Source organism: Chiloscyllium punctatum, chromosome 10, assembly GCF_047496795.1.
Source record: "Chiloscyllium punctatum isolate Juve2018m chromosome 10, sChiPun1.3, whole genome shotgun sequence".
Taxonomy (NCBI): domain Eukaryota; kingdom Metazoa; phylum Chordata; class Chondrichthyes; order Orectolobiformes; family Hemiscylliidae; genus Chiloscyllium; species Chiloscyllium punctatum.
Genome location: NC_092748.1, coordinates 72220441 through 72244942, shown reverse-complemented (window position 1 = coordinate 72244942; position 24502 = coordinate 72220441). Strand labels below are relative to the sequence as shown.

Genomic DNA, 24502 nt, shown 5'->3' with positions numbered 1-24502 from the left:
TTTTCATGCCCTCTCTTAGCTCTCCTAATCCCTTTCTTCAGGTCCCTTCTGGCTATCCTGTATCCCTCCACTGCTCTGTCTGAACCTTGTTTCCTCAACCTTATGTAAGCCTCCTTCTTCCTCTTTACTAGACATTCAACCTCCCTCGTCAACCAAGGCTCCCTCACACGACCATTTCTTTCCTGCCTGATCGGTACGTACATATCAAGGACACGTCGTATCTGCTCCTTGAAAAAGTTCCACATTTCCACCACATCCTTCCCTGACAGCCTGTGCTCCCAACGTATGCTCCTCAACTCCTGTCTTACAGCATCGTAATTTCCCTTCCCCCAATTGTAAAATCTACCTTGTTGTGCGCACCTATCTCTCTCCATAACCAAGGTGAAAGTCACAGAATTGTGGTCACCATCACCAAAATGTTCACCCACTAACAAGCCCACCACTTGTCCCGGTTCATTACCGAGTACCAAATCCAATATGGCCTCCCCTCTGGTTGGACATTCTACGTACTGAGTTAGAAAAGCTTCCTGGACACACTGCACAAACACCGCCCCATCCAATCTACTTGATCTAAAGAGCTTCCAATCAATATTTGGGAAGTTGAAGTCGCCCATGACTACGACCCTGTGGCTTCTGCACCTTTCCAAAATCTGTTTCCCAATCTGTTTCTCCACATCTCTGCTGCTATTGGGGGGCCTATAATAAACACCCAACAAGGTGACTGCACCTTTCCTATTTCTGACTTCAGCCCATACTACCTCCAGAGGCAGATCCCCCTCAAACTTCCTTTCTGCAGCCGTTATACCATTTCTAATTAGCAATGCCACCCCCCCTCCTTTTTTACCACCCTCCCTAATCTTACTGAAACATCTGTAACCAGGAACCTCCAACAGCCATTCCTGTCCCTCATCTATCCATGTTTCCATGATGGCCACAACATCGTAGTCCCAGGTACCGATCCACGCCTTAAGTTCACCCACCTTATTTCTGATACTCCTTGCGTTGAAGTATACACACTTGAGCCCATCTGTGTCCGCAAGTAGTCCCTGTCAGTGCTACCTTCTCCACAGCCTCCCTACAGTCTTGGGCATCCTGACACACAGCTAGCTTACTTGCTGGCCTACAAGTCCGGATCCCATCCCCCTGCCAAATTAGTTTAAACCCCCCCCGAAGAGTGCTAGCAAACCTACCCCCCAGGATATTGGTGCCCTTCTGGTTCAGGTGCAACCCGTCCTGTTTATACAGGTCCCACCTTCCCCAGAATGCAGTCCAATTGTCCAAATATCTGAAGCCCTCCCTCCTACACCATCCTTTCAGCCACGTGTTCAACTGCACTCTCTCCCTATTCTTTGCCTCTCTGTCACGTGGCACCGGCAACAACCCAGAGATGACAACTCTGTCTGTCCTAGCTTTTAGCTTCCAGCCTAACTCCTTGAGCTCTTGAATGACCTCCCCACCCCTCTTCCTACCTATGTCATTGGTGCCAATGTGTACCACGACTTCTGGCTGCACACCCTCCCCCTTAAGGATTCTGAAGACACAGTCCGAGACGTCTCGGACCCTAGCACCCGGGAGGCAACAAACCATCCGAGAGTCTCGCCCATGTCCACAGAACCGCCTGTCCGTCCCTCTAACTAGAGAGTCCCCTATAACTAGCGCTCTCCTCTTCTCCCCCTTTCCCTTCTGAGTCTCAGAGCCACAGACTCCTTCACTGCAGCTTACACCTGCAAGGCTGTCCCCCCACAACAGTTTCCAAAGCTGTATACTTATTTTTTAGGGGAACGACCACAGGGGAACCCTGCACTGCCTGCTTCTTCCCCTTCCCACCTCTAACTGTTACCCAGCTACCTCTGTTCTCCGGCGTAACTATGTCCCTGTAGCTTCTATCGATCACCCTCTCAGCCTCTCGAATAATCCTCAGCTCATCCAGCTCCAGTTCCAGTTCCCTAACTCGTTCGGTGAGGATCAGGATCTGACTGCATTTCCTGCAGACGAAGTCGGCAGGAGTATCGGTGGTCACCCCTACCTCAAACATCCTGCAGGAGGAACATTCCACCGCCTGCGCTGCCATGACTGTACACTTTGTCTCCAAAAACAAGAACACTGAGTCACTAACCTGTGGACTTTAAAGTTAGGTTAGAGGAGGAGGGTGGGAGGGAGGCCCTACGAAAGTAGGACCTGGGGTCTAGAACACACCCACTCAAATACTAATCACTTACCTTCCCGCCCAGCTATGCGCTCCAACCTCACTTCCGCTGCCCGCTACAGGTAAGTAATTTTGAAACAAACTGTCTTACCTTAGCTGTAGTCTCCCGGATTCGCTTTTCCTCGGCCGCTGCTCCCACTCAAATGACCGTTGGTGATTAAAGGGTGAGTATTTATACTCACAGTTCTCCTTCCCGGCTGCCCCTCTGTTTGCCGTCACTTCCTCTGCTGCTCCCGCTCTTTTTGTGAGGAGAGAGAAAAAAAAAACACCGCTGCCCGCTACAGGTAAGTAATTTTGAAACAAACTGTCTTACCTTAGCTGTAGTCTCCCGGATTCGCTTTTCCTCGGCCGCTGCTCCCACTCCCACAACAGGGGTCACTGTTACTCACTCTATTTCAGGGAACATTTTTCCTTGCATGGGTCTATCTGCACTCCTACTTAAATGACAACACCACCACCTTCCTGAGGGGAATTGGGGATATGTCTTAAGTGCTGACTTAGTTAATGATACCCAAATCCAGGAATGAACTAGAAAACGTTTAAACTTTTTTAAGCCAACACACAGAATTTCAACTGAATCTTGCTCAATAGAACTGTTCCCTGTTCTGCAGCCTGCATGTTCTCAAATAAAAACCAAAGATTTGTGTGAAGCTTATAGTTTCAAGTAATCTACCCAGCAACCCACCGCTCCCCCCAAAATTAATCAACTTTTGTCGACCCTCATTCTATTGTCCCAAGCAACTTGGTCACATCATCAGCCACTGGAAGCAAGTTGGATTGCAATAAATCTAATACTGTTAGAAATCTTGGTCAGAAGTCACATGACACCAGGTTGTTGTCCAGCAGGTTTATTTGAAATCACAAGCTTTCAGAGAGCTGCTCCTTCAGGTGGAATGCAGAGAAGCACACAGGCACATGATTTATGGCAGAGAGGTCAAAAGCTCATACAAATGGTGTGAGTGGAATGTCAACACACTGAATCATAAGTCTCTGCAGGTGATCAAAATTATTAGATGGTGTGAGTAAAGTGTCACACCATCTGATACTTTTAATTGCCTGCAGAGATTTGTGATTTAGTTTGTTGACACTCCACTCACCCCATTGAACGATCTTTCGACCTCTGCCCTATAAATCTATGTTCTGTGTTCTAAATCAGCCATCATGCCAACATAAAGTTCTTCCTCATAAGCACATTTGTTCATTTGATTCAAAAGTAGTTAACAGGTGATTCTAAATAATGATGTATATGACTTTAATCTGGACATAGTGGTCACCAGTGCCACCAAGTGGTAACTGACTACTGCACTTATTCAGAGTTTCAATAATGCCCCTTCAGAGTGAAAGCAAGCTATAAGCTAAGGTTGAATATATCTTGTTTGATAGTCAGTGTCCGAAGTTGAAAGTGAGGTTTAACTTGTGGATTTCTGATTACCAATAACTAAAATTCAACAGTGTGGACACTATACAGAATGAAACATTGTGGAGGATATTTGTTTCCTATGTATGTATACTCATTTTATTAAACAAACCGGCTATCCTTACACTTATCTGCATGTTACTGGCTCCAGAAGCTTATGATTTCCGGAGGTTACAGGGAAGATATGTCAGCTACTGGTGCCTACCAAACCAGCAGTGTTACTTAAACCATTTCAGATCAATATAATTTGAATTTGTCTTAGCTAGCAAGGCAGCGTCAAATGATATTTGGTCATTTTTCTGTCTACAGTGTGCTACTGTACTGAGAAATGTGCTGTTCTTCATATTTCCAATGGAACTAGGAACATTCTGTTGTGAAGACAAGCAAAATTCCCACAAGTCTAGGGAACACTTGATCGCACATTTGACATTCTATATGACAATCTGCTCTGTTTTATGGACTGGAAATGTTTTCATTTTATTAATGTGCAGCTAGTAACAAGGCTGATCACTTTAGCCTTTGACTGCTCAAAACCTGGGTTCAGTTCCCGCCTCAGGCAACTGTCTGTGTGGAGTTTGCAAATTCTCCCCGTGTCTGCGTGGGTTTCCTCCGGGTGCACCGGTTTCCTCCCACAGTCCAAAAATGTGCAGGTTGGGTGAATTGGCCATGCTAAATTGCCCGTAGTGTTAGGTGAAGGGGTAAATGTAGGGGAATGGGTCTGGGTGGGTTGCTCATCGGAGGGTCGGTGTGGACTTGTAGGGCTGAAGGGCCTGTTTCCACACTAAGTAAGTAATCTAATCTAATCTAAAACCAGGAAAGCTATCAAAATGTTTCAATTTTGTAGCTATTTAAGACACAGAAGAAGGCAACGTGGCATGGTCTGTCATGTCAATGCTGTTTTTTGTTTTTAATTCATTCATGGGACATGGGTGTTGCTGGCTGGCCAGCATTTTATTGCCTGTCTCTAGTTGCCCTTGAGAAGATGGTGATGAGCTGCCTCCTTGAACTGCTGCAGTCCACATGCTATATCCAGCCCAATATTTATATTAGCGAATTATCTAATATGATTTGATTTTCTAATATGATATGATTCCCCATATGAATTGTCTGTTAGCATGCAATACAATAGTTTTCATTTTATCTCGGTACATGTTACAGTAATAAATCAATATTTCCAAGTCCGAATGGGGAGTGTCTTGGAGGGGAACTTGCAGGTGCTGGTGTTCCCTTGTATCTGTTATCCTTTGTCCTTCTAGACGGAAGTCGTCCTGGGTTTGGTAGGTGCTGTCTTTGGTGAATTTCTGCAGTGCGTCTTGTAGATAGTACATACTACTGCTACTGAACATTGGTGGTAGAGGGAGTGGATGCCTGTGGATGTGACACAAAATCAAGCGGGCTGCTGTGCCTTGTATGGTGCCAAGTTTCTTGAGTGTTGCTGGAGCTACACTGATCCAGGCAAGTGGGGAGTATTCAATCACACTCCTGACTTGTGCCTTTATAGATGGTGGGATCTAGCTTAATAGGTATAGCTTTGGGGAGTCAGCAGGTGAGCTACTTGCTGAAGTATTCCCAGCCTCTGGCTCCAGTAGCCAATGTGTTTGTGTGGCTCATCCAGTTAAGTTTCTGGTCAATGGTATCCCTAAGGATGTTGACTGTGGTGGATTCATTGATAGTAACAGCTTGTGAATGTCAAGGAGTGGTGCTTAGATTAGTCATTGCTTAGCATTTGTGTGGCATGAATGTTACTTGCTACTTGTCAGCTGAAGCCTGGATGTTGTTTAGATCTTATTCACATTTGAACATGGGCTGCTTCAGTATCTGAGGAATTGTGAATGGTGCTGAACATTGTACAATCATCAGTGAACATCCCACTTATGACCTGATAATGGAGGGAAAGTCATTGATGAAGCAGCTGAAGATGGTTGGGCCTAGGAAACTACCCTGAGGGTGCTGAGATAACTGACCTCCAATAACCAAAGTCATTTTCTATATAACAGGTATGATTCCATCCAATGGAAAGTTTGGCTCTGATTACAGTTTTGCTCGGCCTACTTAATGCCACACTCAGTCAATGTAGCCTTGATGTCTGGGGTGTCACTCTCATCTCACCTCTGGAATTCAGCTCTTTTGTCCATGTTTGAACCAACACAAACTAGGTGTCACTGAACAGATTTTTTGCGAAGCATGCGCTGTTTGATTGTACTATCAATGACACTTTCTATTACTTTACTGATGATCAATAGTGGACTGATAGGATGGTAACTGGCCGGGCTCAATTTGTCCTGTTTTGAGTATAGGAGCAACTATCCCCATTGTCGGAAAGATGTCGGTATTTTGACTGTACTGGAACACTTGGCTGGGGAGCAACATGTTCTGAGACAAGTCCTCCATACTATTGCTGGAATATTTTCAAGGCACATGGCCTTTGCGCGATCCAATACCAGCAACGATTTCTTGATATCATGTTGAGTGAATCAAATTGGATGAGGACTACTTTTCTGTGGTGCTGAGGACCATTGGAGGAGGCCGAGATGGCTGTTCTGGTTGAAGATTGCTGCAAGTGCTTCAGCCTTAACTTTTGTCTGATATGTTGGGCTGTTGCATCAATGAGAATGAGATTATTTCTGGAGCCTTCTCCTCCAGTGAGTTGTTAAATTATGCACCACCATTCACAGCTGGATGTGGCCGGACTGCAGAACTTAGATTTGATCTGTTGGTTGTGCGTCAACAAAGGTCTAACTTCAGTAATTCCATTTTCTAGCCCTTGGTCTAAAGCCCTGGAAGATGTGGCAATGTAAGTAAATATCTAATACTGCTTAAATGTTTGAGAGTTTCTGACTTAACCATCCCTTCAGGCAGTGGGTTCCAGACTGTCTGCACTTTTGAGAGTGAAAAGAATTCTCCTCCACTCTCATCTTATCTTTTACCTCTTGCTTTAAATCTATGCCCACCTGTTTGATACCATTGCTAATGACGAAGCACCATCATGGCCACCCTATCTATGTCCCTCATAATCCTGTGCACTTTTATCAGGTCTTTTCTCAATCTTTGCTGCAACAAGGAAAATCCAATCTCCTCATAGTTCAAATCCTCCAGGTGGGGCAGCAACCTGGTAAAATTCCTCTGCATCCTTTCTATTGTGATCACATCCTTCCTGTAATGTGTTGACTAGGACTGCACACAGTAGTCCACTTGTGGTCTAATCAGTATTTTATATGGTTTCAGTAGAATGTCCTTGCTCTTGCATTTTGTGTTTTTTGGTAATAAAGGCAAATATCCTATATAACCTTCTTAACCACCTTATCTACCCGCCTTGCTGCTTTCAGGGATCTGTGGATATGCACACTGAAGTCCCTCGAATCTTCAGTTCATTCCAGGGTCCTGTCATTCATAGTAAAATTCTTGGCCCTGTTAGCTCTTCCCAAATGCATTGATCAGAGTTGAATGCTGTTTGCAACTGTTCTACCTACTGACAAGTCTGTTAATATCCTCCTATAGTTTATGGCTATCTTTATTGCTGTTTGCAACCTTATCAATTATGGTAAACCATGGATCTTACGACATCCCATATCTCTGACAGTGCTCACACTGCTGCTCTCCCCACTTCCTCAACAGTGTTCACCGTCCCCTGGTCAATATATCTAACAGTACTTGAAGTCCACCTGCAAGAGATCTTACACTCAGGCACTGCTGCCTCCACACCTCTTTACAGTAATATGGCTCAGCTATCACTCAGATCCCTGACAATGCTTGTACCCTCCTGTGCTTGTACGCTTCCTACCTTCTTGCCTGTGTTCCTTCCCACTGTGCCGGGGGATGAGGGAGAGGTTTTTGGAGGGGTGATGAGCTGTGTCTGGAGTGGAGGAATATCTGGTTTTTGACATGAGAATTGAGCTGTGTATGGAATGTCGAGTCAAGAGAAGGTTTGGGAATGTATGTGGTCCAAGGGGAGGCTGAACAGTTATGAATGTTCATTTAAAAACTCTGCAGGTCATTGCACTGAAGAAATGTTTTATGTGGCAGTGTGACAAAAATGGAGAGTGCTTTGCCACAGGGCCTCCCCAAAGTGCTCAGCAATGGATTGAAGCTGGAACAGATCATAGATAGTCCAAAGTCTCCCAAAGGGAAATATGAAGCCGTAGTTTTAAACCTAGTTAGTAGTTGATGCTCAAACTTCAATACCGGCTGGAATATCTGGGCCAATATTCTTCTGGTCAAAATGTTTTTCCCTCAAGTTCTGCTTAAAATTTTCTTGGGAACCACATTGATTTTTGATGAGCTGCCTGTTGGTTTTCAATGGCTCCTTTTTGATTCTGACCAAACCCCCTCAAAATATTATCAAGGAGAAAGCCTTGAACCTAATTTTTATCTTTCTTACAGGGAAGTGGAAAGCCCTGTGTTCCAGATATGATTTGAGTGGTCACACAACGAGGCTTTAGGAAAAACACCACTATTCTTACACTACAGTTAAAATGTAATCAAAAAAACATTGGCATAACTCTAACTCTATTAAAGGCCTTCATGAAAATGAAATATTATTTAAAGACTGCTCATCAGCTGATCCAACATAGCAGCACCCCATAAACACATGCTTGGCAAAGGAGTATTCAGCAAAACAGATTTGCGTCACTTACTGTCTTCTCCAGTCAAGGAGAAAGGCAAATCTAAAAGCATGTATCCAGCAGGAGAGAGAGAATTCAAACTTTTTGCAGTAGCAGCAAGAGAGCTGTATATATAGGTTGAAAGAACCTTTTGGTGACAAAGGAAGTGGAACAACTAGTCAACAGTTAAAAAGGAAGCTTACTTAAGGTTGAGGAGGCAAGGATCAGAGAGGAATCTAGAGAATTACAAAGTAGCCAGGAAGGAATTGAAGAATGGACTTAGGGCTAGAAGAATGCATGAAAAAGCTTTAGGGGTAGGATTAAGGAAAACCCAAAGGCATTGTACACTAGTGTGAGGAGCAAGAGTCATAGAGTTAGCGGGTTTTGAGATTTGTAGCTTAGTTGGGGTTCCGGGTGTAGGTTTGCTCACTGAGCTGGAAGGTTCATGTTCAGACGTTTCATCACTATACTAGGTAACATCTTCAGTGAGCCTCTGGACGAAGCACTGATGATGATTCCTGCTTTCTGTTTACATGTTTGGGTTTCTTTGGCTTTATGACATCATTTCCTGTAGTGATGTCATTTCCTATGATGATACCATTCCTGTTCTTTTTTCAAGAGGTGGTAAATTGGGTCCAAGTCAATGTGTTTGTTTACAGAGTTCTGGTTGGAATGCCATGCTTCTAGGAATTCTTGTGCATGTCTCTGTTTGGCTTGTCCTAGGATGGATGTGTTGTCCTTGTCAAAGTTGTGTCCTTCCTCATCTGTATGTAAGGATACTAGTGAGAGAGGATCATGTCATTTTGGGGCTAGTTGATGTTCATGTATCCTGGTGGCTGATTTTCTGCCTGTTTATCCAAAGTAATGTTTATTACAGTCCTTGCATGGTATTTTGTAAATGACATTAGTTTTGCTTGTTGTCTATATAGGGTCTTTCAAGTTCATTAGCTGCTGTTTTAGTATGTTGATGACTTTATGGGCTACCATGATGACAATGGGTCCAAGTAGTCTGGCAGTCATTTCTGAGATGCCTTTGATGTAGGGGAGAGTGGCTAGGGTTTCTGGACGCTTTTTGTCTGCTTGTTTGGGTTTGTTGCTGAGAAATCTGCGGACTGTATTCATTGGGTACCTGTTCTTTTTGAATACACTGTATGGGTGATTGTCCTCTGCCCTTTGTAGTTCCTCTGTGCTGCAGTGTGTGGTGGCTCATGGGAATAATGTTCTGATGCAGCTTTGTTTATGGATGTTGGTGTGATTGCTTCGAAGCTTCATAGAGTCACAGAGATGCACAGCATGGAAACAGACCATTCAGTCCAGCTTGTCCACGTCAACCAGATATCCCAACCCAATCTAGTCCCACCTGCCAGCATCCAGCCCATATCCCTCCACACTCGTCCTATGCATGTACCCATCCAGATGCCTTTTAAATGTTGCAATTGTACAAGCCTCCACCACTTCCTCCAGCAGACCATTACACACACACGACCCTCTGCGTGAAAAAGTTGCTCTTTACATCTCTTTACATCCCCTTTCACCCTAAACCTATGCTGTCTAGTTCTGGACTCTCCCTACCTCAGGGAAAATATTTTGGAGGGAACTTGTGCCTGGAGTCAGAGGAACTAGGGGAGGTTCTTAATAAATACTTTGCTTCATTATTCACTACTGAGTGAGATCTTGACATTGCTGAGGACAGCGTGAAACAGACTGATATGCTTGAACAGATTGATGTTAGGAAGGAGAACGTGCTGAAAATGTTCAAAAACATATGGGGGGATTCAAGATGGCGGCGATCTGAGATGATCGCACTGCAGAGCTCCGCATCAAAGCACGAGCGAGACAAACATTTAACCTGCCCAACCCCGGCCATCGCAATATCTTGGGACTCGGGAAAGATCATGGAGTCCCAAGAAACTTCCAAAATTTAACTTCCCTGTGTTTCCAGTCGTCCAGAGATGCCAAAGAAGGGAGGAGGAGCATCCGAGGCCGGGTCTGTAGCTCAGCCTGCGGATCCTCTGAGCCGATTAGTTTCCAGACCTTGGTGAACGAGCTCGCAAAACCTCGTGAGATGCTGGGGAAACAGATTGATGAGAAGCTGGCTCCAGTCTCTCTCATGCTGCAGAAGCATGACCAGCAGCTGGGAGACCTGGAGAAGAGGATGGATGAGGTGGAGCACAGGGTCACAGTGGTGGAAGCTGATCCCAGTTCATCCAAGGATAGGATCCAAGCCCTGAAGACACAGGTCCGTAATTTGCGTGACCAAGTGGATAATCTTGAGAACAGGGGCAGGAGAAAAAACATTTGGATCATCGGTCTGCCTGAGGGTAAGGAAGGTGAGCGGCCTACGGAATTTGTTGAGGATTGGTTGCCAAAATTCCTTGACTTGGAGGCTGGCATGAGAAGATTGAAGATAGAGAGGGCTCACTGGGTCACAGCGCGGAGGTCGGGTCTGGGTCAACGCCCTCATCCTCTCCTGGTGCGGTTCCATCATTACTGGGATAAAGAGAGAGTCATGGAGGCTTCCAGAGTCCAGGGAAAAGATCCGAAGGCCCTAATTTACGAGGACTCTAAGATCATGTTCTTTCAAAATTCTCAGCAACAGTGATCCAGAAACAAAAATCTTTCGACGGTGTTAAGAGAAGACTGAAGGAGTTTGGGATTCTGTACTCCGAGATATCTGACGGTGCTTCAGATCACCTTAGATAGAACCATACATCTCTTTGACACATCGGAGAAGGCAAGAGACTTTGTGGACAAACTAACCTAATTTGAACAATTTTAATATATATAAATAGTGTTGTTTGCTATATGTTTAACATTCTGTAAAAGAAATTAAGGAAGTCCGGTTGGAGCTTTATCTTTGTTTTTTTTTCTATATTGATAATAATTTCAGTTAAACTATGTTTGGCAGTGGTTGAGATGTATATTTCAATTTCTAAGTTAGGATATACCAAAGGATGGGTGGGGTATTTATTCCCCTTTATTTAAAATAATGTTTTTTATTCATATTGGTATTCTATGGGGCGTTTATTCTTTCCTGCTTGTGTTTGAGAAGTGAAGGTGGCTGGGATGGTTAGATGCCTACTCATGGGCAGTTTGGGATAGGTAGTTGCCCCCTCTGGGCAGGGGGTGAGTTCCCCTATTCAGCGCTGTTGGCGCTTTTATATGGTGGGGTTTTTTTTGGTTTTTGTTGATTTTTATTCTCAATAGTTTTGTAGGTTTGTTAAATATCATGGTTTTAGTTTATGTAGATGTTATATTTGGTGGATCATGTGACACTAATGCTCAGCAGTTTGTGGTTCTGGTTCCTCCTCTCTAGAAATTAAATGTTATTGCAGAAGATTATCGTTAATGATTTGATTAAATGGTGTACCTCTAATATCAAGGGAAGTCACTCACCAATTAAGAGGAAGAAGGTACTCTTGAGTCTTAGGAAGGAGAAGGGGGATATTGCTTTGTTACAGGAGACATATTTGGATGACAAGGAGCGTCTGAAATTACAGCAGAATGGCTTTGACTGAGTTTATTTTTTTCATCATTTAATACCTGAAGTAGGGGAGTAACTATTTTGATTAGGAAGAATCTCCCATTTAAGTTGTTGGACTTTGTTAAAGACCCACGCGGGAAGTTTGTAATTCTTAATAATTCTTGATAAATGGGGAAGAATATGGTGTTTTTAAATGTATATTGCCCTCCAACTCATCCCCTTAAATTTTTGATAGACACTTTTTTTCTAAACTGATAAGTCTCGAGTCCCAGCACATCATTATAGGGGGAGATTTTTAACTGTTTCATGGATCCCACAGTAGACAGGTTGCCCAAAGGTCCCTCATTACCCTCTGTACAAACTAAACAGTTAGTGTGTCTGTGTGGGGAATTAGAGTTGGTGGACGTCTGGAGGCGTCTCCACCCTACAGGTAGGGATTTTGCGTTTTTCTCCAATCCGCACAGATGTCACACCAGGATTGATTTTTTTTTTTTCTGATCCCTGCGGTAACCCTGGATTTGGTGATATCTTGTACGATTGGTAATATTATCATCTCAGATCATGCTCCAGTGTACCTGTTGGTTAAATTTAAGGGCATTACAGTGGGTTTGAGGTACTGGTGAATGGATCCCTTTATCCTCAAGGATAATAAGTTGGTGGAGTATTTCTCATGGGAATTTTGGGGGTTCCTAGACATCAACATAGGCGCGGTTGATAGCTCATCCGTTCTCTGGGAAACTGCCAAAGCTTTTGCTAGGGGGTTAGTTATTTCATATTCCACCAGTAGGAAGCGGCAGAAGGGTGAGCAACAATGTCTCCTTGAAGCTCTGATGAAGGCAGCCGAGAAGGCCTACTTTGACTGACACTCGGTCAAACTACAGATGATTACGGCGCTGCAGTCTGTGTTACATTCCATGCTCACGCAGACAGCAAAGAAGGACCTGGTGTTTGCAAAGCAAAAGTTATACGAGCTTGGTGACAAGCCAGGCAAATACTTCGCGTATCTTGCCAGAAAGAGGAATCCCCCACAAGCTATTACAGCAATTAGGGAAATATCTGGGAACCTAACATGTGATTCTAAAAAGATTAATGTGGCGTTCCAGAGATTTTACTCTTAAGTTATACCAATCCGAGGATTGTGAGGAGGGGCAGGCCAAAATGGAATCCTTTTTTAGGGATCTGAAGCTCCTGGATGTGACTCCCGAACAACAGTCCTTTCTGAATGCCCCATTATCAGAACAAGAAGTGCAGGAAGTGTGAGGCAGCTTCAGAATGGAAAGGTGCCCGACCCTGAGGGACTTCCCAGTGAATTCTATAAGGATTTTATAAATATACCTCAGACCCGATGTGCAGTATGTTCAATGATTCATACAGTCATGATTGTCTCCCACCATCTCTGATAGAGGCCAATATTTCACTTATCCTTAAAGGGAATGGCCCAGAAGACTGTGCTTCATACAGACCCATCTCACTCTTAAATGTAGACTTTATATCCTCTTTAAGACTCTCACAATAAGGCTGGAGACTGTGTTACCTTCTATTATTAAAGAGGATCAGATGGGCTTTATAAAGTGTTGCAGATCCTCCAATAATGTTAGGAGACTGCTTAATGTAATTCATGCATTCAACAGTAGTCAGTACAGGGATTGGTGATTTCTCTGGATGCAGAGAAGGCATTTAATCGATTTGAATGGCTGTACCTTTTCTATACTCTGGAGGGGTTTGGTTTGGGCGACGTCTTCATAAGATGGGTAAAGGTTCTCTACGGTGACCCTCTCACAGCGGTGATCACCAATGGGGTATGATCAAGTAATTTTAATATTTTTACGGGCATCTGGCAGGGCTGTCCCATTCCACCATTGCTTTTTACGTTGGTGATTGAATCATTGGCGGAGGCTATTCGTGGGGATCTCAATATATCAGCTCCAGAAGTGGGGTCAAAATCACATAAGATTTTGTTGTATGCAGACGATGTCCTAATTTTTTTTTGACAAATCCAGCAGTTTCAGTGCCTCGTATTCACACGTTTGGCACTTTTTCGGGGTACAAGATTATTTTTGCAAAATCAGTCTATTCCCCTTACGATGTGAGGGTGACTACAGATTCCCATTTAGGTGGTCACAAGGGGGTTTTGTGTATTTGGGCATATTCATTACTCCAGTTCTGGATCGGCTGTTCAAAGCTAATTTTATCCAATTATTTGGAAAAATTAAACAAGATCTTCAAAGAGGCACTTCCAGTGTCGTGGTTGGGTCAGATAGCGCTTATTCTCCCTCATTTGCTATATCCTATACAGATGCTCCCCCTGAACAGCTGGTTCAGCTCCTTTATTTGGCATTGTAAGCGGCCCCTCATTAAATTAGCCAAACTGCAGCTGCCTCACAGATTGGGGGGAGTGCACCTTCCAGACTTTAAAAATTACCTATTTAAGCTCACTTTTGACCTACGTAAGCGATTGGGTTTATGGAGATTCTCTTTCAATATGGCTAGATATCGAGGCCTCCCAGGCAAGGTGCTCCCTTACCAGTTTGCTGTCCTTGGACAAAATAAGGACAGTTAGGGGACATTGCCATAACCTAATAGTCATCAATACTGTTAAAGCATGGAGGGCAATTCAGCAGAGGGAAGGCAATATTGACAAAGCATCTTTGTTTACACCTTTAGTGGGTATGCTGGGTTTTCAACCGGGGATGATAGATTCACGATTTAAACGTTTGGCAGCTAAGGGTATGTCTTGCATGGGCGATTTATTTGAGAGAGACATAATGATGTCCTTCGATCAGTTAGTATGGAAGTACAAGTTTTCTAATAGAGACCTTTTCGTTTTTTTCAAGTTAGGGATTTTATTAAAAAAAACACACTTTTGACTGATCCCTGCAAATTTGACATAGCACACCCCTTTCTATGACGTAAGAGTACACTTTCTGTCAGTACTTTATATCATCAATTGGAAGGTGCCCCATCGGATGAGTTTGATCGACTTTGCAGAATGTGGGAGAGAGAGCTGGGTGTTGAAGTCTCCTCAGAGGCATGGGAGAATATTTGGGAGAATACAAGGAAGATATCAATTTGCAATAGGACCCATGCTTTACAGTTGAAGATTCTCCACAGGGTCCACTTGGCTCCGGACCGTTTGTCAAAATTTAAACCAGGGGCATCTTCAGCATGTCCCAAGTGCAAGGTCTGCATGGCCACTTTTACCCATTGTCTTTAGTCTTGCGATAGTCTCCAAGCATATTGGAGTGGTGTGGCGGGTGCAATGGAGAGGATTTTTGGTGTAAGGGTGGAGAAGAACCCTATCTCTATCCTTTTGGGCCTACCTGCTGGATTTCCTGCAGACGAGCATAACAAAAAAAAACCTTTCCAATATTCTCACATTCTGTGCAAGGAAGAATATCTTGCTAGGTTGGATATCTGAAAAACCCCAGCCTGTCAGGTTGGTGGAAGATTGTTGTGGAGTGTATTCCCCTGGATTTTCTCACAAATATGGTACACTACAAACCGAGATTTTTTTTTACAAGATATACCTTGACACAGATTTATCTGCCACACTAACAAGGACTTTTATATAGCTGTAACGATTGTGTTTTATGAGTCCAATATCCTGGGAGGAAGAACTGTGAACGTATGAGTGTTTTGTTTGGCTGGACTGAGTTAGGACTATTTATTAGTTTGTTGTTGGTTATTTATTTAATTAAATAGCCAGTTTGTTTTTTTAAAAATTCTATATTTTTCTATATATGTTTATACATTTGCACATGAGGGTGGGTTGGAGCTTTTTTATTTGTTTTTTTGTGCTGTTTTGATTTGTATTGTTTTGTATTTGTTGTAAAATTTAAAAATCTACTTTTCAATAAAAATATTTTTTTTTAAATCTAGAAAGAGGGGATTCTGGGGCATTGACTATTGGCCAGGGAGGAGGCAGAGATTTGCAACTGTTTGAAGGAAGGGTCGTTTGACCTGAAACACTAACTCTGATTTTTCTGCACAGATGCTGCCTGATCTGCTGAGCTTTTCCAGCAATTTCTGTTTTTGGTTCTGATTTCCAGCATCTTCAGTTCTTTTGGTTTTTATTTAGAGATTTGTAATGTTGCTTTCTTTAAATAAACCAGGTATTAAGGGAAAAGAAAAAAAAAATATGGGTAGATAAATCCCTTGGTCCAGACAGGATATACCCAAGGTTACTACAGGAAGTGAGGGAAGAGTTTGCTGCACCTTTGGCAATGATCTTTGGATCCTTGCTGTCCACTGGAGTACTGCCAGTTGATTGGATGGTGGCAAATGTAATTCCCTTGTTCAGGAAAGAGAATAAGGATAGTCCTGTTAGTCTTATGACTGTGTGTGTGGTTTGTAATTGCCAGGATTATCAGTCTTATGTCTGTCATGGGCAAAGTATTGGAGAGGATTGAGATAGGATTTATGATTACTTGAAAAAACGCAATTTGGTTAGATATAGTCAGCATGACTTTGTGAAGAACAGGAGAATCGACGTTTCGGGCATCAGCGCCCGAAACGTCGATTCTCCTGTTCCTTGGATGCTGCCTGACCTGCTGCACTTTTCCAGCAACACATTTTCAGCTCTGATCTCCAGCATCTGCAGTCCTCACTTTCTCCTCGATGACTTTGTGAAGGGCAGGTCATGCCTCGCAAACCTTATTGAATTCTTTGAGGATGTGGCAAAACACATTGATGATGGTGGAGCATTGGATGTGGTATATGTGGATTTTAGCAAGGCATTTGATAAAGTTCCCCATGGTAGGCTCATTCAGAAAGTAAGGAGGCGTGGGATACAGGGAAATCTGGCTGTCTGGATACAGAATTGGCTGGCCCTTAGAAGACAGAGGGTGGTAGTAGATGGAAAGTATTCAGTCTGGAGCTTGGTGACCAGTGGTGTTCCACAGGAATCTGTCCTGGGACCTCTGCTCTTTATGATTTTTATAAATGACTTGGGTGAGAGAGTGGAAGGGTGGGTTAGTCAGTTTTCTGATGACATGAAGGTTGGTGGAGTTGTGAATAGTCTGGAGGGCTGTTGTAGGTTGCAACAGGACATTGACTGGATGCAGAACTAGGCTGAGAAGTGGCAGATGGAACTTGGAAAATGTGAAGTGATTCTCTTTGGAAGGTCAAATATGAATGCAGCATACAGAGTTAAAGGCAGGATTTTTGGCAGTGTGGAGGAACAGAGAGATCTTTGGGGTCCATGTCCGTAAATCCCTTAAAGTTGCCACCTAAGTTGATAAGGTTGTTAAGAAGGCATGTGATATGTTGGCTTTCATTAGCAGGGGTTTGAGTTTAAGAGCCGCGAGATTATGCTGCAGCTCTGTAGAGCCCTGAAGAGACGATACTTGGAATATTATGTTCAGTTCTGGTCGCCTCATTATAGGAAACATGTGGAAGCTTCAGAGAGGGTGCAGAGGAGATTTACCAGGATGCTGCCTGGACTGAAGGGCATGTGTTATGAAGAGAGGTTAAAGGAGCTAGGGCTTTTCTCATTGGAGCAAAGAAGGATGAGAGGTGACTTGATAGAGGTGTACGAGATGATAAGAAGCATAGATAGAGTGGAGAGCTATAGATGTTTTCCCATGCCGGAAATGTCTATTAATAAGGGGGGATAATATTAAGGTGATTGGAGGAAGATTTAGGGGGGAGATATGAGAGGTAGGTTCTTTGCACAAAGAGTGATGCATGCATGGAATGCACTGCCAGCAGTGGTAGTAGAGTCAGATGTATTAGGGACATTTAAGTGACTCTTGGATAGGCACATGGAAGATAGTACAATGAAGGTATGTAGGTTAGTCTGATCTTAGAGTAGGATAACAGGTTGGCACAACATCAAGGGCCGAAGGGCCTGTACTGTGCTGTACTGTTCTATGTTTATATATCAGCTTCACTGCCAAAACCTCAACTTCTTCAACAACTGAAAGCAAAACCCAAAGTCCTAGGTCGTTGAGAGCCTGACTCCACCCACTCATGTTTCCTTTGTCTAAAAGAAACCCAAAGATACAAACTCTGTTTTCTGTGGAGCTGACACCCGTCTTCAAGAGAAACATGACAGAACAAATCCCTAAAGGCACATATTGTTACAATATCCTTAAGCATCACTACTGTACTGAACTTAAAATGGTAACACACAAGGAAAACATTAAAATCCTAGACCCCACAGTAATTAAATTGCTGTAGGAAACTCTCTCCACATTTAAAACTGCCTCCCTACTTTGCAGCCTCTGACCCGCCACACTTAGACTCCCATCCTACCCAATTAGTGACCCAATGTTCCCAAACCATTAATCGCACTTCTGTAGGCCCAACAATCCTGGGGCAGGCTGTACCTTCACAGCTCCATTTCATTGACCGCCATTCAGTGACATAAATTCACTGCATCCTGCATCGTCCACTCCAGCAGCCTTTCTGACTACCCCTATTCCTCTTCTTGCTGCATCTCCAATCAAGGATGGTTTCTCTCACATTTACTGCTGCTTAAGTAGCTGCAAATGCTGCCAACCTTTCAAGCACACAACCACATTCATCTAGAAACAAAAGGACAGCAGATACATGGGAACAGCACCACCTTCAAGTTTCCCTCCAAGTAGCTCACTCCCCCCTAGATTGGAAATAAATCACTGTTCCTTCACTGTCGCCAGGTTGAAATCCTGGAATTTCCTCCTTTTAATGGCATTGTGGGTCAACCCACAGCAGATGAACTGTTGCGGTTCAAGAAGGCAGCACATCACCACCTTACAAAGGTCAACAAGGGATGGGTCATAATGCTGGCTGGTCAGCTAGAGATGCCCACATCCCACAATTGAATGAAGAAAAACTAACTTGATTGGAGGATCAGCTCTTCACCACTTATGACCATTCTACTGATGGAAGTGAAATTTTTCTCCATTGTTTGGCCCTGTGACTGAATCCTTGGCATTTTGGAACATTTATGCTAAACTAACGTTGTTATGAACATTTTTCCTTTCATAATCACAGGAACCAAGACATTTACAGTTTATGGCTGAGTTCAGTGAAAGCAACGTTTACACACTGTTATCAGCAAGAAAGATGTATGGAGCACCAACAAATTTTGGATTCTGCATCAAGGTACCTCTTTTCTGTAAAAAAAATAAGTTTCAACAGTGAATAGCTATCATATGATATGGGGCGCATATCTTTTTTTGAATCTACATGGATAGAGGTTAAAAAAAGGAGGAAGCCACTTTTGGGAGTATTCTAGAGACTCCATTACAGCTGCGATATTGTAGGTCAGAGAATAAATTCAGGATATGAGGGCAATTTTTTTTTTAAAAAAGCAATATATTAGTCATGGATGACTTTACTCTTGTTGTCGATTGGGAAAATCAAATTGGCAAAGTTAGCCACAAGGCAGAATTCATAGAATCCATTTGGGTCAATTTCCAGAGCAGCATGTTGTGAATCCGACCAGGGACCAGGCTTAGTTGAATCTGGTAGTGTGTAGTGAGGCAGGTTTAATAAGTTGTCACTGAGTAATAACATGGTTATTAGCATTCTGTTTGAGAGTGAGAAACTTTGGTCAGAAATAGCTGTGCTAAACTGTAAGGGTTATTACACAGAAATGGGGACAGATTTAGTTGGAGTGAACGGAGGGAAATAAAATTACTGGAATATACAATCAATGAAAACGGCAGGTATTTACAAAATGAGTTTATGACTCACAACAAAGACGTTTCCCAATGATGTAGGATTCCATGAAGGGGATAAATCACCCATGGATAAATCGACCATAAATTGGAAAAAAAAACACTATGACAAATATTAGTGGTAAACCCAGAGGATTGAGAAAGCTTTAAAAGCCAACAAAAGATGATCAAAAAAATAAAAACAAGGGAGAAAATAAATATGGAGTAAACTAGCAAGTAACATTTAAAATAAGATATTAAAAGCTTATCGTCTAAGAAGGAATAGTGAGGCCAAAGTGAATATTGACACTTCAGAGGTTGATAATAATGGTGGGGAAGTAGGAGATAGCAGAGGAGTATAATAATTACTTTGCATCAATCTTTATGGGAAGAGACACTAATAGCATTTCAAAAATACAAACTAATCAATAGTAGAAAGAGGTGGGCGAGGGGAAAAAAGTACAATAAATATCACAAGAGAAAGGTATGAGGGAAGCTAATTGGACTAAATGCTACTAAGTGCCCTGGACCTGATGGCTCGCATCCTGTAATATTAAAAGAAATAGCTACAGAGTGAGTATGAATGCATTGGTAGTAATCTTCCAAGAATCCTCAGATTCTGGAAAAGTTGCAAAAGATTGAAAAACCTCACGTTGAAAGAGGGAGAGAGATGAAAAATAGGTAAATAGTTATATATCAACCAGGTGGTTTAACATCTTTGTCATTAGACGATTATCGTACTTTGAGGTATATACTAGCAGAGCATTTAGAAATACATAATTAAATCAAGAATAATAGGGTGGTTATGGTAGGGGATTTTAACTTCCCAAACATAGACTGGGACTGCCATAGTGTTAAGTGTTTACAAGAAAATTTTCTGACTCAATATGTGGATGTACCTACTAGAGAAGGTGTGAAACTTGACCTACTCTTGGGAAATAAGGCAGGTCAGGTGACTGAGGTGTCAGTGGGGAAGTACTTTGGGGCCATAATTCTTTTAGATTTAAAATAGTGTTGGAAAAGGATAGGCCAGTTCTAAATTGGAGAAAGGCCAATTTTGATGTATTAGGCAAGAACTTTCAAAAGCTGATTGGGGGCAAATGTTCGCAGTAAAGGGATGGCTGGAAATTGAGAAGCCTTCAGGAATTGGATAAGCAGAATCCAGAGAAAGTATATTCCTGTTAGGGTGAAAGGAAAGGCTAGGTATAGGGAATGCTGGATGACTAACGAAATTGAGGGTTTGGTTAAGAAAAAGAAGGAAGCATATGTCAGATATAGACAGGATAGATCGACTGAATCCTTAGAGTATAAAGGCAGAATGAGTATATTTAAGAGGGAAATCAGGAGGGCAAAAAGGGCACATGAGATAGCTTTGGCAAATAGAATTAAGGAGAATCCAAAGGGTTTTTACAATTCTGATCTCCTTCCTATCAGAAAGATATTGTGAAACTTGAAAGGGTTCAGAAAAGATTTACAAGGATGTTGCCAGGATTGGAGGATTTGAGCTATAGGGAGAAGCTGAACAGGCTGGGGCTGCTTTCCCTGGAGCGTCGGAGGCTGAGGGGTGACCTTATAGAGGTCTACAAAATCATGAGGGGTATGGATAGGATAAACAGACAAAGTCTTTTCGCCGGGGTGGGGGAGTCCAGAACTAGAGGGCATAGGTTTCGGGTGAGAGGGGAAAGATGTAAAAGAGATCTAAGGGTTAACTTTTTCACGCAGAGGGTGGCATGTGTATGGAATGAGCTGCCAGATGAAGTGGTAGAGGCTGATACAATTGTAACATACCCATCCAAATGCCTTTTATATATGAATAGGAAGGGTTTGGAGGGATATGGGCCAGGTGCTGGCAGGTGGGACTAGATTGGGTTAGGATATCTGGTCGGCATGGGCAGATTGGACCAAAGGGTCTATTTCCATGCTGTGCACCTCTTTGACTCTATGGCTCTACGTTAGGTCAACATGGCTTCGTGAAGAGGAAACCATGCCTGGGAAATTTATTCAAATTTTTTGAGGAAGTGATGAATAGGATGGAAAACCAGTAGCTGTAATCGGGCTGATTTTCTGCAGACCAAACCAGTCATTATTCTGGCCTTGATAGGCATTGCACATAAAGATCCTGAGGAAATTCTTGGGAAATTGAATTTTCCACTGGGCAACCTGGAACCTTTTGAAACTCCATAAAATTTGGGGACTTAAGCTGTTTCTGATGAAATGATGTAAAATGATTACTCTGAAAAACTCCTGAATAACTGTTAAACTTAAATCATTTACAATCGTGGCCTTTAACCCCAGACTCTGAACTGATAGACTGTGGGAACTGATTACCCGTTTTCCTCACCTCTTAGAAGATTCATTCTCCCTGTCCATCTCTCTGGGACCTGTCACACGCTTGGGAGCCAACATATCTACCCTGATCTCCACAGGAGCACTCCACCACCACACTTCCCCCAAACCCTCAAGCAACACTGGACAATCCCCCACTCCATCATCTGACCCAACCAGTTATCGGACCCAATTTGTTACCCAATGGAATAGACAACTTCCCCACTTTTCTTACCTAGTATCAGACACAATCATCCATTTCCCTCTGCCTGTCAGACCAATTCGCTACTTCCCACACTGCTGAACCCAAATACCGGACCCGACACCTACTCTCCCCATCCTTAAACAGTGCTGATGTTTACAGTCCATCGTGACCCATCCTCAACACTTATCTGGCCCCTTGCCACCTGCTACCCTTCCCAGTTGGCACCCAACCCCAATCCTGGCACCCTACTTACCTGGAACCCTAACTCATGTCTACTGGCATCCTATCACTTGGCAGCCAACCCGTTCCCCCAGCTGTAACCTAACCATCTGACAGTTCTATACTATGGATGCTCTTCGTTGCTCTGCATTTCTGAGGGAGCCCTGGACAGAATCTCCTCCTAGAAATGAGAAGTTCGTTTCTTTCATAAAAAATGCTGGAATGGCAGTGTCCATGAGATTGGAACTCACTGTAAAATCAGGCCCATGTATGTGGATTTCCAAAAGGCATTTAATAAAATGTCAACTTCAGGCCACTATATAAGAGCTGTGCGGAATATACTAGCATGGATAGAGAATTTGCTCGCAGAAAACAGTTGTGAGAATGGAGGTACTTTCAGATTGGCAACTTGTAACTTGTAGAGTGTCACAGGGATCAGTAATGGGAACACAGTTATTAACAATATATATTAATGACTTCAATGTAGGCAGTGACTAACACAGCCAAGTTTGTGAATTAGTTTAAAATAAGTTTGAAGGTGAGTGGTGAAAACTACACAAACTCTGCAGGGGGATATAAAAAGGTTAGGGGAGAGTCAGGGGAAAAACAGGGCAGATGGAAGATAATGTGAGGTTATGCACTTTGACAGGAAGAATACAGAAGTTGACTATTATTTAAATAGAGAAAGATTGCAGAAAGCTGTCACATACAGGGATTTAGATGTCCTTACATCTAATTGCCCAAAGCTAACGTATAAGTTCAGCAGGTATACAGAAGGCAAATTGACTGTTGGTTTTTATATCTAAGTGTGTGGAGTATAAAAGTTGGAAAATCTTGCAAAAACTGCACAAAAGACTAGTCAGATCATACCTAGGCATTATGAACAGCTTGGTCCCCTTTATCTAAGCAAAGATACATGGTATTGGTGGCTGTCCAGAGATAGTTCACTTACCCTTGGTATGAAGGGATATTCTGATGTGGAGAGGTTGTGTAGTTTCAGCCTGCTCTTTAGAATTTAGAAGAATGAGAGATCTTATTGAAGCATGAAAGCTATTCAGAGGGCTTAAAGTGGTAGAAGTTGAAAAGTTGTTTCCCCTTGTGGAGACTCGGGGGAATAATCTTGGGGTAAGGGGTTGCCCATTTTCGGACAGAAATGAAGAGGAATTTCCTCTGAGGGTAATAAATCTGTGGAATTGTTCACTCCAGTGGGCTGTAATGTCTGGGCATTTAAATATATTCAAGACTGAGAGAAACAGATTTTAATCAGTAAGATAATCAGGATTATGTGGAAAAGGCAGAAAAGTAGAGTTGAGGATTATCTGATCAGCCATGATGTCACGAAATGGATGTAAACACTTGATGGGCCAAATCACCTACTTCTGTTCAGATGTTTTATTGTTTATTCATCAATTTTCAAAGAATACTTTTATGCAGGCATTAAGAAATTATATGTTTAACATATCTAAATAAATTTGAAGAAGATTGAAAGAAGTGTAGTCATTAGCAGGACTTAATTCAGGAGCGTATCAGTGATTTTAAAAGCAAAACTTCCAACAGGTGTTATCACATGTATTAATTTTTAAATGCTACGTGGCCCTCTAGCTTCACAAATCAGGAGGTACCAGAGACTTGAAGTTACTTTGTGCAGAAGATGAACAGAGTAAGATGTGTTGGGTGACAGTGATTCGACTTTTTAAGGTAAAAGTATTTATATTGTTATAAAAGTGTACAAGATTGACACATTTTAAAAAAAAATTCTTCTAAAACATATTAGTAAAATGACAAAAGGCAACAGCTTCTTTTGCTTTATTGTCTAGCAGTTCTGTGTGCATGCTTATATATTCATACTCATTACATTTGATGCATTGAATGCTCTCCGCTTGTTAAATATTGTTGGAATTCAAGGAAAACAAGCAGGAAACTGGAAGAACACAATAAGCCAGGCAGCATCAGGAGGTGGAGAAGTCAACCCGCATCTGCTTGGACGAAGAGACATTCCACTCCCAAGCAATCCAGATGTCCACCTATTTTGAACAACGTGCTTTCTCCCCCTCTGTCATTCAGACAGCCCTCTGCCACACCTCCGCCATTCCCTGCTCCACTGCTCTAAACCACCCCCCCCCCACACACAAAGACAGAGTCACCCTTGCCCTCACCTACCATCCCACCAATCTCCGCATCCAACATACCATCCTCAAGCACTTGCACCAAATCCACCACCAAGAACATCTCCCCCTCCCCATCTCTCTTTGCCTTCCTCAAGGACTGTTCCCTTCAACAGCCTTGGTCCGTGTCACTCTCCCCACCAAACCCCACCCCTCCCCTGCAACCGTAAAAGATGAAATACCTGCCAGCACACCACCCTTCCCTCCATCCAGGGCCCCAAACAGCCCTTGCAG

The 24502-nt window shown here is 42.9% G+C and overlaps 1 protein-coding gene across 2 annotated transcripts in view; it reads left to right on the top strand.

Annotated features, from left to right (window-relative positions):
- Positions 1–24502, top strand: part of grb14 (growth factor receptor-bound protein 14) — a 150472-nt gene that overhangs the window by 94952 nt on the left and 31018 nt on the right. For both annotated transcript variants that reach the window (XM_072579480.1, XM_072579479.1), the window contains 2 exons: positions 18687–18797; positions 23706–23801. In XM_072579480.1, coding sequence (XP_072435581.1) covers positions 18687–18797; positions 23706–23801 — 207 coding nt within the window. The remainder of the gene's footprint in view (positions 1–18686; positions 18798–23705; positions 23802–24502) is intronic.